Source organism: Saccharomyces mikatae (assembly GCF_947241705.1).
Source record: "Saccharomyces mikatae IFO 1815 strain IFO1815 genome assembly, chromosome: 5".
NCBI lineage: Eukaryota > Fungi > Ascomycota > Saccharomycetes > Saccharomycetales > Saccharomycetaceae > Saccharomyces > Saccharomyces mikatae.
The window spans coordinates 257,512-274,997 of record NC_079260.1 but is presented as its reverse complement, the minus strand read 5'-3'; the positions used below and the strand labels follow the sequence as shown (position 1 = coordinate 274,997).

At 37.2% G+C, this 17,486-nt stretch overlaps 9 protein-coding genes and 1 non-coding gene across 10 annotated transcripts; 6 read left to right on the top strand and 4 right to left on the bottom strand.

Annotated features, from left to right (window-relative positions):
* Positions 1-228: 228 nt before the first annotated feature.
* On the bottom strand, positions 229-2,181 carry TPA1 (oxidative DNA demethylase; the record flags this gene model as incomplete). Its single annotated transcript, XM_056221887.1, has 1 exon — positions 229-2,181. The coding sequence occupies one exon, from the start codon at positions 2,179-2,181 to the stop codon at positions 229-231; it is 1,953 nt and encodes a 650-aa protein (XP_056081633.1).
* Positions 2,182-2,896: 715 nt separating this feature from the next.
* On the bottom strand, positions 2,897-3,181 carry ISD11 (Isd11p; the record flags this gene model as incomplete). The annotated part of the gene is made up of 1 exon (XM_056221885.1): positions 2,897-3,181. The coding sequence occupies one exon, from the start codon at positions 3,179-3,181 to the stop codon at positions 2,897-2,899; it is 285 nt and encodes a 94-aa protein (XP_056081632.1).
* Positions 3,182-3,510: 329 nt separating this feature from the next.
* Positions 3,511-3,582, bottom strand: Smki_5.trna9Q. Its single transcript has one exon. It is a non-coding gene; the product is annotated as a tRNA-Gln (tRNA).
* A 1,485-nt stretch (positions 3,583-5,067) lies between these two features.
* Positions 5,068-6,243, top strand: CAJ1 (Caj1p; the record flags this gene model as incomplete). The annotated part of the gene is made up of 1 exon (XM_056221884.1): positions 5,068-6,243. The coding sequence occupies one exon, from the start codon at positions 5,068-5,070 to the stop codon at positions 6,241-6,243; it is 1,176 nt and encodes a 391-aa protein (XP_056081631.1).
* A 484-nt stretch (positions 6,244-6,727) lies between these two features.
* On the top strand, positions 6,728-9,400 carry SAP1 (putative AAA family ATPase SAP1; the record flags this gene model as incomplete). The annotated part of the gene is made up of 1 exon (XM_056221883.1): positions 6,728-9,400. The coding sequence occupies one exon, from the start codon at positions 6,728-6,730 to the stop codon at positions 9,398-9,400; it is 2,673 nt and encodes an 890-aa protein (XP_056081630.1).
* Positions 9,401-9,579: 179 nt separating this feature from the next.
* SPO73 (Spo73p) lies at positions 9,580-10,011 on the bottom strand (the record flags this gene model as incomplete). Its single annotated transcript, XM_056221882.1, has 1 exon — positions 9,580-10,011. The coding sequence occupies one exon, from the start codon at positions 10,009-10,011 to the stop codon at positions 9,580-9,582; it is 432 nt and encodes a 143-aa protein (XP_056081629.1).
* Positions 10,012-11,664: 1,653 nt separating this feature from the next.
* On the top strand, positions 11,665-13,152 carry ACA1 (Aca1p; the record flags this gene model as incomplete). Its single annotated transcript, XM_056221881.1, has 1 exon — positions 11,665-13,152. The coding sequence occupies one exon, from the start codon at positions 11,665-11,667 to the stop codon at positions 13,150-13,152; it is 1,488 nt and encodes a 495-aa protein (XP_056081628.1).
* A 270-nt stretch (positions 13,153-13,422) lies between these two features.
* MEI4 (Mei4p) lies at positions 13,423-14,796 on the top strand (the record flags this gene model as incomplete). The annotated part of the gene is made up of 2 exons (XM_056221880.1): positions 13,423-13,461; positions 13,558-14,796. 2 exons carry the CDS (start codon positions 13,423-13,425, stop codon positions 14,794-14,796), a joined length of 1,278 nt encoding a protein of 425 aa, XP_056081627.1.
* A 368-nt stretch (positions 14,797-15,164) lies between these two features.
* Positions 15,165-15,611, top strand: ERG28 (Erg28p; the record flags this gene model as incomplete). The annotated part of the gene is made up of 1 exon (XM_056221879.1): positions 15,165-15,611. One exon carries the CDS (start codon positions 15,165-15,167, stop codon positions 15,609-15,611), a length of 447 nt encoding a protein of 148 aa, XP_056081626.1.
* Positions 15,612-16,068: 457 nt separating this feature from the next.
* SAH1 (adenosylhomocysteinase) lies at positions 16,069-17,418 on the top strand (the record flags this gene model as incomplete). The annotated part of the gene is made up of 1 exon (XM_056221878.1): positions 16,069-17,418. One exon carries the CDS (start codon positions 16,069-16,071, stop codon positions 17,416-17,418), a length of 1,350 nt encoding a protein of 449 aa, XP_056081625.1.
* Between the last annotated feature and the right edge of the window lie 68 nt (positions 17,419-17,486).

Genomic DNA, 17,486 nt, shown 5'->3' with positions numbered 1-17,486 from the left:
ATATATAAGAGAAATATAACATTATTTTGAATTAAACGTAGATTTTATCTTCAAGGCATTGTATATGAAGTTCTTAACAGCTCATCATAATAGTCACAATTTACTGTAAGTTACTTACACCAGGGGAATATGCTGACACTGATGAAAAATTTTTTCAAAGAAAGATAAATTTGTCACCTTACTTCTATTATACAAGTTTATAATCTAAGGTATCGAGCGACTTTCTACTCAAGACGAGTTAACGGCTTGACCTTCATCTTCTTGGTCATCTTCATCACATGTTTTGACATCCCACTTCATTTTGACATCCCATCTACTAGATTTAGCACTCCAACTAACATACTTCACAAATTCCAAAACACTTTCATCTCTCAAAACCAGGTTGAAAGTATTCCAAGAGGGTGGATCATTTATCAAGACTGAATCACCACTGTCATCCGCACGATAAACAGAAGCATCTTCAACGTCTTCTTTTAAGTATTGCTTATTATCTTCATCATCGTCCATCATGTACAATTCATAACCACCAAGTTCTCCTGATTCCCAACCAACAGAAGGTGTCAAACACAAAGTACCTTCCAATACAGCATCCAGAATATCTGGGTTGCTTTTTAAAAGTTCATTAAAACGACATTTGGTTGCCAATGTGAAATCCATACCAGGCCTAAACCTTCTGATTAAAACTTGTTCACTGACTGGGCACAAAGAAGTCAATAATGTCAAATATTTCTTGAAAATCGTGCTTTTGTAAAATATAGCTAGATCAATCAACGCTAACTCAGCATCAAAATTGTTTTCCTTGCTAATACCGGAAGCATCGGAGATAATTTTAATGGCATCTTTAGTAAACTGAAAGTTTGGCAGATCATTGTTATTTAACGCCTCAAGAATATCAGCTTCTGATTGGAAATTACGATATCCCTTACCATCGATGTATAAATAACGGGCTTTATGTGGAGGAATAGCAGTTTTCCACGGTGTCTTCACATCTTTTGAATGATAAGGACATTCCTGTTCTAGTTCTTTTTGTTTAATAATTTTCTTCAACAATTCGGATTTATCATTGTTCAAAAAAGACTCAATCTGTAGAGAAGAGTTCTCAACAAACCGCTTCTGTAGATTTTCGATACCTTCTGATCTTAAATGTTCAGGAGAGATGTATTGAGAGAGATAAGCGAACTCGGCTTCAGACAACTTAATTGAATCAGAAATTATACTAGTCATAGAACCCTTGGCGGCATTATCTTCACTCGCATCAACATTACCCTTCAGCATCTTTTCAAAGTGCTTAACTTCGTGAAACGACAAGATATCTCTCTCATCCTTTGGAAACTCAAAATCTTCTAAAACATTAGATTCGATCTGTGCCAAAGTTGAAGTATTGTTACGTACCCATGCTTCTTCTTCACCTGGAATGTAGCCTTCTTCACCAACTTGTGGAATATGGTACCAGCCTTGAATAGATAACCTGTGCTTATCAACTCTAACTTCCTCGACATCGTGGAAAGAAAAACCCGGCAAAACTTTGAAGAAAGCGATCTGGTTGAATTGTGGAACTAATTTGGCTGATGGATCAGAATGTGGAACGTTTGGTAATATACTTGGGAAAAGTCTCAAGCCACCACCATAATGCGATTTCCATTTTCTGTCAGGGTCGGGTAGATATAAAATGAAACTAATTCTTCTAGAACCAATGACGTCATCATGAGTCAACAAATGACAACCCTTTGTGTAGGTGTTAATGCTCATATCGGTCTTGGAACCGGATAATTTACCAGCTTTGGTAACATAGCCAAAAAAATCTCTATATTGTTTGGAATACAGAATTTGACGCAGTTTAAACAAATTGGGCAAACGAGATAAGTCGTTCCAGTCCAAACCTGATAGATTGGCCAAGTCACCACTTTGGTTAACTCTATAAATATCAGTTTCTTTTTTGGTGAAATGGATCTCAGTTTCAATTTCTTTACGAACAGCACGAAGTAGATCATCATTAATTAACTCATGAATAGTACCCCAGTTATAAGGTTGGGAGTCTTCAATTTCTTTTTTCAGACCATCCTGGAATGTCCTGTCCCAGATCTTTGGATTAAACAAACCCTTTATCTTGTCTTCTTCAAGAGAAATCTGCTTGGAATCCCTTTCCTTCCCATCTTTGACTTCTGAAGTCTTTCTTTTCATTATGTTTTTGGTGTATACTGAACTTTCAAGCCAACTTAGGAACGCAAATTAAGAAAGCAAAGGATTACTGTTTATTATAAAAAAGAAGAGAGTTGTCCCTTTCCTCTTGCTAACCAAAAGAACAATCTGCAAGTGATGAGGTGATAATATATGGGCAAAAATTTTTTTTCACTTTACGTAAGAAGTTTATCCGATGAAATGACCCGAAAAAGTCGTCACAACTATAACGCAGATAAAAAAGGTGTGCGAAGATTGTTTTAATACATAAAATGCAGCTGACAAACATTCAATAGCCTCACTTAAGTCTTTCACTGCCTATGTGCGCAACATAGTGAGGACAATCTAACTAATCACACTGCTTACGTAGCATTGCACTGACTTCCTCTAAGCCGCGCCCGTAAAGATACCTCAGAGAAGGCATAGTTTCAATATAGTGTTATATACAAGCTATAGATTTTCCCTTTGTAACCTCGGTATAAATTATAGAAAAGAAAGATGAATCTACTGCTGGAAGAATGCTAGGAGTATTAAAGAATTAAATTACATGGACTAAGTGAAATTGAGCAACGCATAGCACATGCTGTAAATTAGAAAGATCATCTAATAATATCGTTTCCGCGTTGGAGACGGCCATCTCTCCTTGAGATGTAGCCATACGAGTTTCCCGGCGATAGGAAAGCTTTTTCTTATATGCAATGACCATCAAAGTCGCATTTTAATGTTTTCTTCCTTGCAAAGGTTCAACGACTAGTCGGTCAAACGTGTACATCTGGGAAATAACAGACTGTCTTTTCAAAACACCCAATTCATTCTTAGCTTCCTTGAATAGGTTCATTAGCACCTTTGGATCTTCCAAGTTAATGTTTTTTTTAAAAGTATTCCTTGTTTTAGTTAAGAAGTACTCTCTGAAGTTGTAATTATTGAACTGATTGGCATTCTTGATAAACTCCTTGTATAAAGACAACACCTGTCTTCTTGTTGGAGCTGTAAAACCAGGCATTTTTCCTTCTTTCACAAGGTATTTTTAAGTTCTTTATGCTGATGATGAGAATAAAGCGAATTTGGCGTTATAACTTTACTCTATAACTTTACTCCACTAACGTATGCTATTCAACTATCATTTCCTTAGTTATTTTTCTTCGCCGTTTTATAAAGGAATGATCTAACGTACAGGATGTTACCCGGAAACTGGGTGTTTCTTCATCAAAATTATGAAATAAGTAGTTAATGTAATAATACTTTAATTTCTATAGAAAATGATGACATTCTCACCTTTTCCTTGGTAAATGTTTGGTATGTCAAATGAAAAATACATGCTAATTGTAAAAAAGGTCCTACCCGGATTCGAACCGGGGTTGTCCGGATCAAAACCGAAAGTGATAACCACTACACTATAGGACCAAAACAACTGTTGGTTTGAGATATAACAATTGGTACTATCAGGGAAGCAAGGAAACTTCTGATCTAAATCTAAACTTGTTGTTATATATCTATGTATTTGTTGGAATATGTTGGAATAAGTGATTACTACTATACATTTATTCATATAAATTGTTGTAGTTGATGACGAACTTTAACATGATACTAATAATGTTGGGTAAATGAATACCAACATTCTTATGGTGATACTTATTAAATTGGAGTAGGCAAATTCTAATTATAGAATTTCCTGCACTAATAAGATAAATATTTATTAATTGTCCAGAACTTAGTATATAAGAAGATGAGTTAACACTATATTCTTATCATCAACACTCTGATTTATGTCTGAACCTTTTGGTTTAATACACCCAATCAGCGTGTGTTTTATATACCTCTCTTATATAGATCAAGAAGGAACGACTATTCTTAATTATTACAACTTACTAAACAACTAATTATCAACACGATCTGTATTGTAGTTTCCCAGAATACTACTATTCATATGTATTGATTGTTATTCCTGCTTTGAGTATAGTGTCTACGATCGTTTCAGGTGTGGCTAGCAATTACCTCTATTAAGTAATTGCTAATGTTTCATCTACGACATAATCACTACTGCTAACGTGTGCTATAGCGTTTCAACCATGGCAGAACTTAATTAAAAGCAATCAACTATAACTTGGTAGAAATACTCTCTCCAAGTACAATAAGGCTGAAAAATACGTGAATTTTGAGAAATAAGTGGTGCTGAGATAATTTTTGGATTGCCATAATATTATATAATAAATTAAAATAATTGATTTGGTTTTGTGAATTTCTCTATCCCCGAGGAGAACTCCTATATACTATGCATACCTAATATTTTTGGTTCTATCAATAATGGAATTGAAACAAATATTTCAAATTCCCATAATTAACCATAAACTAGCTAGGGACCTCTGAGCACATACCATATATAGTGGATTGGAGTGTGTGGTAATCCTCTCTTCGACACTTTATCATATTACGAACTGGTAGGAAGTGGTCAACGGAAATACCGGTGTTTGGACTCGCTGTGAAATCACTGCCATGGATCACATCACGAACACATGCTTCTTTATTTGTAGTTCAGAAACAAAACAGAGGTGTCAAAGCCAGAAAATTTGGCTCCTAATCATCAATACAGTATGTAAAGAATAGCACATCTGTATACTGTTTTTTCTTTGATTGTTGTCTTTGAGGGCGTCACTGCGGTGTTTTCTCCTGTCACAGTCACAGTAGGCGGAAAACGGAAAATTTGACGGTGAATGTAGGATGTCAAGGACAAATAGGGACGATAAACAGTTGAAGTGGCGATACAGCTGCATCCGCGGTTACCGATAACCATCGCAATCCAATAATTCAAGTCTGTAAAGAGCAGTTTAAGTTGTTTGTAGCTCCTCTAAACTAAGACGCGTAAGCTGCAGCACAAGGAAGGGAGGAAATATGGTGAAGGAAACGGAATACTATGATATTTTAGGGATCAAGCCTGAGGCCACCTCTACTGAAATTAAAAAGGCCTATCGTAGGAAGGCCATGGAAACACATCCTGACAAGCATCCTGACGACCCAGATGCCCAGGCTAAGTTTCAAGCTGTAGGTGAAGCCTACCAAGTCTTGAGTGATCCAGGGCTTCGTTCCAAATATGACGAGTTTGGTAAGGAAGATGCTGTTCCGCAACAAGGGTTTGAGGATGCTTCTGAATACTTCACAGCAATATTTGGTGGTGACGGTTTTAAAAATTGGATTGGTGAATTTTCTTTATTCAAAGAACTAAATGAGGCCACAGAAATGCTTGGGAAGGATGATGATGAGGCAAACGCAGCCAATAACACTGGCAAAGCAGATGAAACCACTGATGGTGGAATGGTTAAGCACGATTCTGATAAGGCTGAAAGTTTAAAAAAAGATAAGCTTTCCAAAGAGCAAAGAGAGAAGCTATTGGAAATGGAAAGAAAAAGACGGGAAGATATGATGAAGCAAGTTGATGAGCTGGCAGAGAAACTGAACGAAAAAATTTCTAGGTATCTAATTGCCATCAAGTCTAATAACTTGGAAGAATTCACGCGAAAGTTAGATCAGGAAATTGAGGATTTAAAATTAGAAAGTTTTGGCTTAGAGTTATTGTATTTATTGGCCCGAGTTTACAAGACAAAGGCAAATAATTTCATCATGTCTAAGAGGACTTATGGATTTTCCAAAATATTCACAGGTACACGTGACAATGCCAGATCGGTGAAGTCAGCCTATAATTTATTGTCGACAGGCTTAGAGGCCCAAAAAGCTATGGAAAAAATGAGTGAAGTCAATACTGATGAGCTGGACCAATATGAGCGCGCCAAGTTTGAATCTACAATGGCTGGTAAGGCACTTGGTGTCATGTGGGCTATGTCCAAGTTTGAACTGGAAAGGAAATTAAAAGACGTTTGCAACAAGATTCTAAATGATAAAAAGGTTCCTTCAAAAGAACGTATTGCAAAGGCGAAAGCAATGCTGTTTATTGCCCACAAGTTTGCTAGTGCTAGGAGGTCACCAGAAGAAGCCGAAGAAGCTAGAGTGTTTGAAGAATTAATTCTCGGTGAACAAGAAAAGGAACACAAGAAACACACAGTTGCCAGATAAGCTCAGCAAAGTAACAATGCTTCATGTATATTTTTCGTATATAGTGTAATAAATCATAAAAGCGGAAAAGAGAACAACTGATGTACTCTAGTCATATCTACGGATGCAAGAATTTACAACTCAACTTGTTAACTTTTCAGAACATTGTTTTAATATACTTTTTACTATTCAATTTACAGAAGTTCAATATCACAGCCAACCCAAGCATCTTCAACCGAGATTCGCGGAGAAAATTGAAAATGAAGAACAATATAATTCTTGATCCACGGTCATAAGAGGCTGAAACAACATCACGCCTCCTTAAGAACTTTCTTCACGTACCCGATATTCCTAAACACCAGAGATATTGGCAATAATTAAGATCACGACTGTTTCCTTCTTAAACATAATTTTTTTCATTCATTATAGCTAATAACGCATTTTTTCTTGTCCCATTTGCTCTTCCGGTTTACCAGGAATAGACTATATCGCACTGTGTGACATTATGGAGCCACAAAGAGGTCACCATATTTTAACAAGGCTAACTAAAATACGCAGAAGGCCACAGCAACCTTTAACAGACTTTACTGAACTTTACAGTAGAATTGCTAATGAAACAATATATTACTTGAACCTAGAAGAGAAGAAACAATATAAGGAAGCATTGCAAGGCTGGAAAGCGCTTACCACTGACGTACTTTTCAAACAAACGTTAATAGAGCACAGCTATCCAAATACCCAATCGTATACTAAGGATGAGCTTAGTCTTCAGAACGGTATTCGAGAACTGTACCACAAAAGTGTTATGCATTTAGAAAGAGTGCAAAAATTGATTCACGAAGGGCCTAACAAGAAGGATCTGCCGTCTAAAACATACAGCAATCGTAGCTCATCTTTTACCAGGACTACAGAATCGCCACCTGTATTCCAAATGGTTCCGGGAAGAATGATGAAAACGCTAAGGAATAGGAATGCATGCAGCTATAGAAATGCGTACTCAAGCTCCTCGCTATCATCACCTATTAACAATATATCCTCGAAACGTAGAGAAGAAACGGAAAACATCAAAGTGAATTTTGTGCCCTCCAAGCCTCTTTCTAATATAACAAGCAAACAACACAAGAAATCTGTCGGGCACGATGATTTGTTACCCAAGAAAGAAACGGAGACATATTCAGAAAGATATATGTCGGAACAAATATTGATAGATTTGACTAACGATGAAGATGATCATGATGGAATTTTAGAAGAGCCTCATCTATTTGATGAAGAAGATAGTGAAGATTTTGAATTTGATGTTTCTGATTATTATGATAACTTTTCCGAAATTGGAAAAGAAGAAGAACAGCCCATAAACACGTCAAAAACTTTAGACGAAATCCAACAACATATGTCTGATTTGTCCGTCACTTCTTCTGTATCTAGTAGCAAGAGTACGGGTTCTTTGAAAAGTATTCCTGAACCATCTCTACGATTTTTACCTAATACAGCGCCCGCTCTTCCTTCATTGCCTCCACCTCCTATATCAAGTATTGATAGAGCATCTAGTACTGACGCTGTAAAATCAAATAGTTCAGAAGCCTCTACTATCATGGATCCCTTAAAGACTAAACATCCTCAAATATCAAAGTTGGTAAAAAATAATCATGCACCGTATCTGAAGGGCACCAAGTCAACACCTACTCTTATTGTTAAATCTACGCCAACCTATGTTACAAGATCCAAAAGTAATACAAAATCATCTACCAAATCCACTGCGTCATCTCCGACTTCTTCTTTGACAGCGCCGAAGTCTGTTCTCCAAAAGCCGAAGACTGCTGCAATGGCAGCCAAGAAAGTATTAAATAGCAAAAAGATTGTGAACAGTTCTGCAGTTAACACCACGAAAAAGAGTCGTCCTGTTTTGAAATCCAAAACACCAAAAGTTTCAACTAGTAGTTTGAAGAAAACGAGCAATCATCCTTCCCGACCTGTTAGTAATTCGAAAATATCTATTCAAAGCGCATCTGTAAACAAGAAACCAATGAAAAATCAAACTACATCCACCAATAAGACGAACCGAAAAATATCAGCACAAAGAAAGATTAATTCACCTAAAATGAGAGAACCTAAAACAGAATTTGCCACTGAAAATGACACTCCATTGGATGAGGAAAGAAAAAATTCAGATGTAGACAAAAAAGTTCTAAGAGAAATCTTAGAAGATGAAATTATCGATAGTTTACAAGGTGTGGATAAACAAGCTGCAAAGCAAATTTTTGCCGAAATTGTGGTTCATGGAGATGAAGTTCATTGGGATGATATTGCTGGTTTAGAAAGTGCTAAATACTCTTTGAAGGAAGCAGTTGTTTATCCATTTTTAAGACCGGATTTATTTAGGGGGCTACGTGAACCGGTTAGAGGGATGCTTTTATTTGGCCCTCCAGGCACAGGTAAAACAATGCTGGCAAGAGCTGTAGCCACAGAGTCGCATTCGACGTTTTTCTCTATTAGCGCTTCCAGTTTGACGTCCAAGTATTTGGGTGAAAGTGAAAAATTAGTAAGGGCGCTGTTTGCGATCGCCAAGAAACTGTCTCCTTCGATTATCTTCGTAGATGAAATTGACTCCATTATGGGCAGTAGGAATAACGAAAATGAAAATGAATCGAGCAGGAGGATAAAAAATGAGTTTCTTGTTCAATGGTCATCTTTATCTAGTGCTGCAGCTGGTTCAAACAAAAACGATACCGACAACTCCAATACAGATGGCAATGAAGATGACTCAAGGGTTTTGGTACTTGCCGCAACAAACTTGCCCTGGTCAATAGATGAAGCTGCAAGAAGAAGATTTGTCAGAAGACAATATATTCCATTACCAGAAGAGCAAACTAGGTACGTTCAACTCAAAAAACTCCTATCCTATCAAAAACACACTTTATCGGCATCAGATTTTGATGAACTTGTAAAGATTACTGAAGGATTTTCCGGGAGTGATATAACATCCTTGGCAAAGGATGCCGCTATGGGCCCTTTAAGAGATCTCGGTGACAAGTTATTGGAGACGGAGAGGGATATGATAAGACCTATAGGTCTTTCAGATTTCAAAAATAGTTTGGAGTATATCAAGCCTTCCGTATCTCAAGACGGACTAGTGAAGTACGAATCCTGGGCTTCACAATTTGGATCATCTGGTTCATGAAAAGGACAACAATACCCATGATAATAAATAAACACCAATAATATTCTAGCCTAGGCGGACAGATTGAAAGCTGTGCACATGAGCGGATCGATAGGAAACATTTTGCATAATGAAAGCATTTTTTTTTTTTGATTATTCATTTATCTAGTTACATAATATAAGCATAGTGTAAATTATTATTAATCTAATGCATGGCTAGCTGTAGGCAGTCTCACCCAAACTCTTCTTCTTACAAACCCATTTTTTGACTTCCACCTAGAGTTATTGAAATTCCAGCTGTAGCACCATCCTTGATCATCGATATCATACATTTCTTTGTAATCCATCAACACAAACCATTTTGCCATCTGAGAATCGCCGTTGCTTGTAGTACGGTCAGTACTTAGATCAATAGGATACAGCTCTATGAAGTTGGATATCGTGTTTTTCGACAGAGGAATTAGTAAACCATTTTCGGTATTCAATCGTTGAAATTGTGGTGGGTCAAACGGGGTCAGCAAGATCTTGGGAGAAAAAAGTGGGTAACCAAGTAAGGTTATGCCTCTTTCGTTCTCTATCAATACGTCCTCAGGTAAGGCAGAAAAATCCTTTAAAAAAAGGTTTTTGGTCATATGTATATCAATACGTGTGACTTTGAGTAACCGCCATCACTTCTCGATATAAATAAAAAGCTTCCTACAACTGTCAAATCTGCAATATCTAAAAACGCAGTAGTCTTTTCACCCACAAAGCCGAATTATGTAGACAAGATTCGATCGCTTTGTAAGAACGGAGATAAGCTTTCACAAAAATAACAATGCATACAAATCAGATCATCAGAAGGCAGTGCAGAGAGTTTTAAAATCTCGCGTGACAAAATATAAAGGTAGTGAAATAAGGTTACAAAGCTAGAAACTAAGAATGCTATGATGCAAATTACTGCTTTCTTGGGTCACTCACGCTCTTTCTGCAGGTAGAAAAATACATTATATGTGCATGCGATGCAAGGCGAAAAGTTTTCTTCCTTGCTGTTAATCTCTTTACTCCGAATCCTTCTTATCAGTCGAAAAACTATAAGATTAAAAACCTTGCTCAAGAGCTTTTGTTTTCGTTAATGTCAGCGCAAAGCTAAGGTCACACACAGTTAAACCCCACTCCCAAACTGAGAAGAATAATTAGCGCTTTCAAGTGCAAACCCTTTTTTGGGCTGCTTTTGGTTCCAAGCGCAGGAACGAGCGAAAATTAGCATTGCCATAATAAAATGCACCCAAGCACACAACGATATGGTTCACTTAAGAATCAGGCTTATTGTTCTTTTACTTTGTTTCAGACATTCTAAGCCAACATAATAGTGTGGCGACAGAAGCAAGATAGTGCCTTTGGAAGTTAGTGCATAGTAAGCAATCCGGTACCGATGTCGATTGGAAAATCGTTCAGTAAGTTGTCTCGCCTTTCGTTTTACTGCTCTGTAGAACTTTATACGTTTGTAAAAAAGTAGAGGAGCGATGACCGCAAAGAAACTGCCAGAACAACAATACTACGGTACTTTGCCCCACGCATGGTATGCCTCGGAGTTAAAAATCGAGTGGCATGAGATTCTTACAACAACGTGCAGGCAAATTGATAACTGTTAAAATCGAAGCAGATGGTATTTTACCTTAAGATATCGAAACTATACCTTTACATAAGGTAAGCAGAAGGGAGCAAAGTTAAGTTTTTCAATACGCGCTTCTACTGCCATTATTCCGTAGTAGCGTCCAAGTGGCGGTGGCGTGATTTTTTCTCTTTTAGGTAGTCCAGACGCAGCTTCTGTTTTATCGAGTGAAATAATGGTGCAGTCTTCCTGTACTGTGCGAGCAGTCAAGTAATATGTCAAGTATTGTTGTGTGGAGCCTAATTTTGAAATTCTCTTAATTTTAATTTTTCTGATTTTTTCGTTAGTAATATATAATATACTTCACACTTACTAAGATATTTATTGCATCGATTCTTCTGTTTGTAGGTGTGAACGTTCTTTGACAAGTTAGCTTGGTGTTACGAAAGATTATGTTACGTGATTTTCTACTTTACTCTTCAAGTTATTTAATCCGTCAAAATCTGGGCTAACTGGTTATTATTAAAACATAGTAAATACATTATCCTCAATCTGCGTGCTTACTAACTCGAAGCGTAGCAACTTTATTTCTTATCTAAAACTTTTAAGCAGCTAGTTATATCGAGCTATAATAAAAACACTAAAAATACTAAAACAACATCTGGTTCAACAAATACGGAAAGAATAGAATATGGACTATAAGCAAAACTTTGTTACAAGTCCTAATCCTCTCCCAGATGGAAGGCACAACTCACTTCTATATACAGATTTTTTATCTTCAAACAAGGAACTTATATGCAAACAATCTTTGGGTCCTCAGGATACTGTTTATAATCTTCATCATCAAAACACTTTGCATGATCGTAGCGTTCAAGAAAACCTGGGTCCAATGTTCCAACCCTTTGGTATCGACATTACTCGCATGCCCGTGACCAATCCTCCAATTTTCCAAAGTTCTTTGCCTGCGTTCGACCAGCCCCTGCACAAAAGACGTATATCGATTTCCAACGGTCAAATCAGTCAATTAGGCGAGGAATTTGGAACTATCGAAAACTTTTACAGCTGTCAAGCCTCGTTTCCATTATCGAGAGCACAACAAAATCACGATCCTCAACAGATGGTAAATTCAAGCACAAGCACATATCCAAGCTTCAGTTCGGGCGAGTTGCAGGACATGGTACAACCACAGACACAAACTACCATCGTACCTGAAGTTGTGCCTCAAACAAGTAATAAGAACGTATATCCTCTAATTACGCCTTTTGATAGCAATGTCAAGCTTAATTCATCCGCAATAGCAGCGACTGTTGTACCCCCCTCTACAACTTCTCACATTACACTTGACAATTCTGCAATTAGTCATGCTTACAACAACATGCAACCCCAATTGGGAGCACAAAGACAAACTAAGATATGGAAACATGCCCAGTTAAGCGTGAATCCTTGTACACCAGCTTCTGACTCTTCAGTTTCCTCTTGTTCCTCCTGTCAAAATACTTATGATCATAGCAACGAAAATAAATCCATTCCATCTATTCATTCTTCAAAATCACGTAATATCAATAATAATACCACCAATATGGCCAGCCGAAATGTCGGTATGATTAATGCAACCGATCTTCCATACGAATCAAAACCTTCTGATCTTATTTTAACAGATGTTTACTCAAACTCATCAAATGACGAAACTGTTTCTACGCTCAGCAACAGTAGAAAAAATGAGATACTCTCTCACAGCAAACATATCACATCATCAACCGTAGCGCCTATGCGTACAACAGCATCTTCTCAAATTGAACAAGACCCTAGACTCCAAAAAATCAGCAGCAATACTGGTGATTTCGAGGACAGTGCAAAAGCTCGGAAACGCGCAAGACTATTAGAAAGAAACAGAATCGCTGCTTCTAAATGTCGGCAAAGGAAAAAAATGTCTCAGTTGCAACTAAGAAAGGAATTTGACCAATTAAGCGAAGAGAACATAATCATGAAGAAGAAACTAGAGTATTACGAAAAATTGGTTCAAAAGATGAAAAGATTTTCAAGATTGCATATGCAAGAATGCACAAGCAAAGTGAAGAACAATGGTTCTGGGAAATTTGAACACAGAGATCGTGGTACCAATGCATTTTTGAAAATAATTGAAGAAATGATAAGTTCTTCCACTCTAGAGGATGAGTAGAAGCTTCGTACATATTTATTGCTTGCTGTACTCTTCACTTTTAGTGCGTTAGCCACTGTTCTTTTTAAGTTCTTTACAACTATTCGTGCTCAAAAAAATACTTTACTATGTATATGCTTTTTTTTTTTTGGTCGGCATCATATATATTGTTAAGCGGCTAAATATACTCGATTTATTATAACTACAGACAGAACGCAGAATTTTTAGCAATAATATAATATTGCTAAACATTTCTCAGTAGTTCAAAAAGTTAGAATTAAGTCAGAATAGATGGATAATAAGGAATCGTCAGAAGTTGATTGGATAGTCGTACGTAAAAATTATCTTAATTTTAACCCGTTATCTTTTTTACTAACTTCAGTTGAGAGGTGTGTGGACTCTACCAATCCTTTCAAAATATGACAGTGTTTTGCTTTGATCAAATTCAGGAATCCTACGTTATGGAAGAAGACTCTTTCAGGAAAGAGAGGGAAATCTGAAGTTGAGATTGACGCTGAAGTTGAAGGTGCTCGCAGAAATGAAAAAAACTTGAAGATAAATCCAAGGGAGAACTCAAAACAAATATACGAGTGGGTTGCCCCTTTCAAAAAGGGATTTTTGAATAATAAATCATTGTTTGCCCATTTGGAACCAATATACAATTTCATTTGTCAGAACAAGTACAAAACTTTCGAAAATGAGATTGTTTTGAAGGAGTTTGAATCTTTCAGTCAAGATATATCAATTGCTGATTTAAACAACTGGTTCTTACCAAGATATAAAATTCTACTGAAAATCCTGAGCTTAAAGACAAAAGAAGTCGACCTTAAAGGGATTTCACGTGTGTTCCAAACATTTCAAGTTCTCTTGGTTTCCCATTATTTACATCGTTTAGATTCGGATTCTTCTTTTAAGAAGACGTTGATTGACGTTCATGTTTTTAACTTCATCATCAAATTCCTGTTCAATAGAATTCTATTGAAAAAAAATCAAAACGATCCCAAATGGATCCAAAATTTTTATGATCAGAAAGATAGCAACCGTTCAAGTGGAAAAGTTGACTACAGGCAGTTGTGTTCCTTGCATTTTACCACAATTTACTCCATTATCAATGTTCAACTCACGAAGATTAAGATCAATCAAACGCTCGAGCCACAAATATCAGAATACATATCCGTTTTGAAATTAATTGAACACATACTTGCTATTATCGAAAGCTTAGTACATGTGCTGGTTAGATTTGTATCTAAGCGTAAACAGTTATGTATCGACCGTAAAAGGGCGTATTGCCGAATATATCTTGAGAGGGAACTGTGTTTGAGGAAAACCTACCTAAAAAACTTTTACAGTGTAATAAGCGAGACACCAGGAAAAGATTTGCAGGATCTATTGAAAGTAGTGAAGACAGTTATCCTATCGTTACTCGAAATGTTGGAAAGTATTGAATGGAGACACCTAACAGCCTTTCTGGGAAATTCTCCAGCGCATAAAGTCACGCTACAAAAGAAAAGAGCGTATATACAGGCTGCTTTACTAATCACGGCCGAAAGAAATTTGATTGCACGCTTTCGGTTGTCAAGTTGGTTCAATAAGACAACAGGTGATTATTTCTCAAGAACGGAGAATACATCTTCGTCGAAGGTGGGGGGCGACGATTTTAGTTGAAGTGTTCATTGAACATGGAACATCTTCGCCCCAACAAAACAGCATTAAAATGCTTTTTACGGACTTGCGCCATGATTAACCTAATCTTATACGAATCGAAATAAGCTTTACGGTATTACCGATAGGAAACTTCTATTTTTTTTTTGGTTTCTTCGTCTAAAACGGAACGAAAAGGAAACAGAAAAGGTACGATCCATTGTATTCTTTATACCCCCCGTATATAAAACTAAGCTAAACACGTCTATTGCATTACTTTACTATTGTTGCTAGTTTTAACATAGACTCATTGACTAACTTCTGACCTCTATCCTCTTGACACTAGTTATATTACAGTATCAAAAACTTCAAGAACACTAGACAATCAAAGAATGTTCAGCCTCCAAGACGTAATAACTACAACCAAGACCACCTTGGCTGCAATGCCAAAAGGCTACTTACCAAAATGGCTACTTTTCATTTCCATTGTATCCGTCTTCAACTCTATCCAGACTTATATTTCTGGTTTAGAATTGACACGTAGAGTCTATGAAAGAAAGCCCACTGAAACAACACATTTAAGTGCCAGAACATTTGGTACTTGGACTTTCATTTCCTGTGTCATCAGATTCTATGGAGCTATGTACTTGAATGAACCACACATTTTTGAACTGGTCTTCATGTCTTACATGGTTGCTCTTTTCCACTTCGGTTCAGAATTGTTGATCTTCAGAACCTGTAAGTTGGGTAAAGGATTTATGGGTCCATTGGTTGTCTCAACCACCTCTTTGGTCTGGATGTACAACCAAAGAGAGTACTACACCGGTGTTGCTTGGTAATCATGTTAGAAAAAAGGCAAGCACACATATCCTGTAAACGATTTATATAGAGTAATTTATTTACATAATGCCTACAAAAACATTTATTCAAGTGTTTCGTATATTGCATAATAGTAACAGATTATCATTCATGCATTGTTCCCCAAAAAGCTGTCAGTTGGCCTGGTCATTATCCTTATTACTCTTCTCTGCCAACACAGATAATTCCGGTCACGTGATTCAGTCGAATTTTTTTTGCCCGAAAAATTCACAGGCTAATGCCGAAAAAGAAAGAAAATTTTCAGAAGAAAAAGAAATCTAAACGACCTCGAAGTCATATTTTAGATTTCCCAATCTCTTATTTAGTAGCGTGGTTTATTACTTCTTAAGTTCTTAATCTTTAGTTATTTCATTTCCTTTCAGAGATTTCTTTCCCTCAGACTTCAAGTAAATCAACTGACAATAAGAACATTACGTAATGTCTGCTCCAGCTCAAAATTACAAAATCGCTGATATCTCTCTAGCTGCCTTCGGTAGGAAGGAAATCGAACTGGCTGAACATGAAATGCCAGGTTTGATGGCCATCAGAAAGGCTTACGGTAACGTCCAACCTTTGAAAGGTGCTCGTATTGCCGGTTGTTTGCATATGACCATTCAAACTGCTGTTTTGATTGAAACTTTAGTTGCTTTAGGTGCCGAAGTTACCTGGACTTCTTGTAACATCTATTCCACTCAAGACCATGCTGCCGCTGCTATCGCTGCTTCTGGTGTTCCAGTCTTTGCCTGGAAGGGTGAAACTGAAGAAGAATATTTATGGTGTATTGAGCAACAATTATTCGCCTTCAAGGATAACAAGAAATTGAACTTGATTTTGGATGATGGTGGTGACTTGACCACTTTAGTCCATGAAAAACACCCAGAAATGTTAAAGGACTGTTTCGGTGTTTCTGAAGAAACAACCACTGGTGTTCACCACTTATACAGAATGGTTAAGGAAGGTAAATTAAAGGTCCCTGCCATCAACGTTAACGATTCTGTCACTAAGTCCAAGTTTGACAACTTGTACGGCTGTAGAGAATCTTTGGTTGACGGTATTAAGAGGGCTACCGATGTCATGTTGGCTGGTAAGGTTGCCGTTGTTGCTGGTTACGGTGATGTCGGTAAGGGTTGTGCTGCCTCTTTGAGAGGAATGGGTGCCCGTGTCTTGGTTACTGAAATCGACCCTATCAATGCTTTACAAGCTGCTATGGAAGGTTTCCAAGTCGTTACCATGGAAGATGCATCCCACGTTGGTCAAGTTTTCGTCACCACTACCGGTTGTAGAGATATTATCAATGGTGAACATTTCATCAATATGCCAGAAGATGCTATTGTTTGTAACATTGGTCACTTCGATATCGAAATCGATGTTGCTTGGTTAAAGGAGAATGCTAAAGAATGTATCAACATCAAACCACAAGTCGACCGTTACTTGTTGTCTTCCGGAAGACATGTCATCTTATTGGCCAACGGTAGACTGGTTAATCTAGGTTGTGCTACTGGTCACTCCTCATTTGTTATGTCTTGTTCATTCTCCAACCAAGTCTTAGCTCAAATTGCTTTATTTAAGTCTAATGACAAATCCTTCAGAGAAAGACACATTGAATTCCAAAAGACTGGGCCATTCGAAACTGGTGTTCATGTCTTACCAAAGATTTTGGATGAAGCCGTTGCTAAATTCCACTTAGGCAACTTGGGTGTTAAATTGACCAAATTGAGCCACGTCCAATCTGAATACTTGGGTATTCCAGAAGAAGGTCCATTTAAGGCTGACCACTACAGATACTGATTCAATCACTTCTACTTCAGTTCTTAGTGTTTTTATGTTCAAAGACTCAACGGTTTGATCATTAAAAG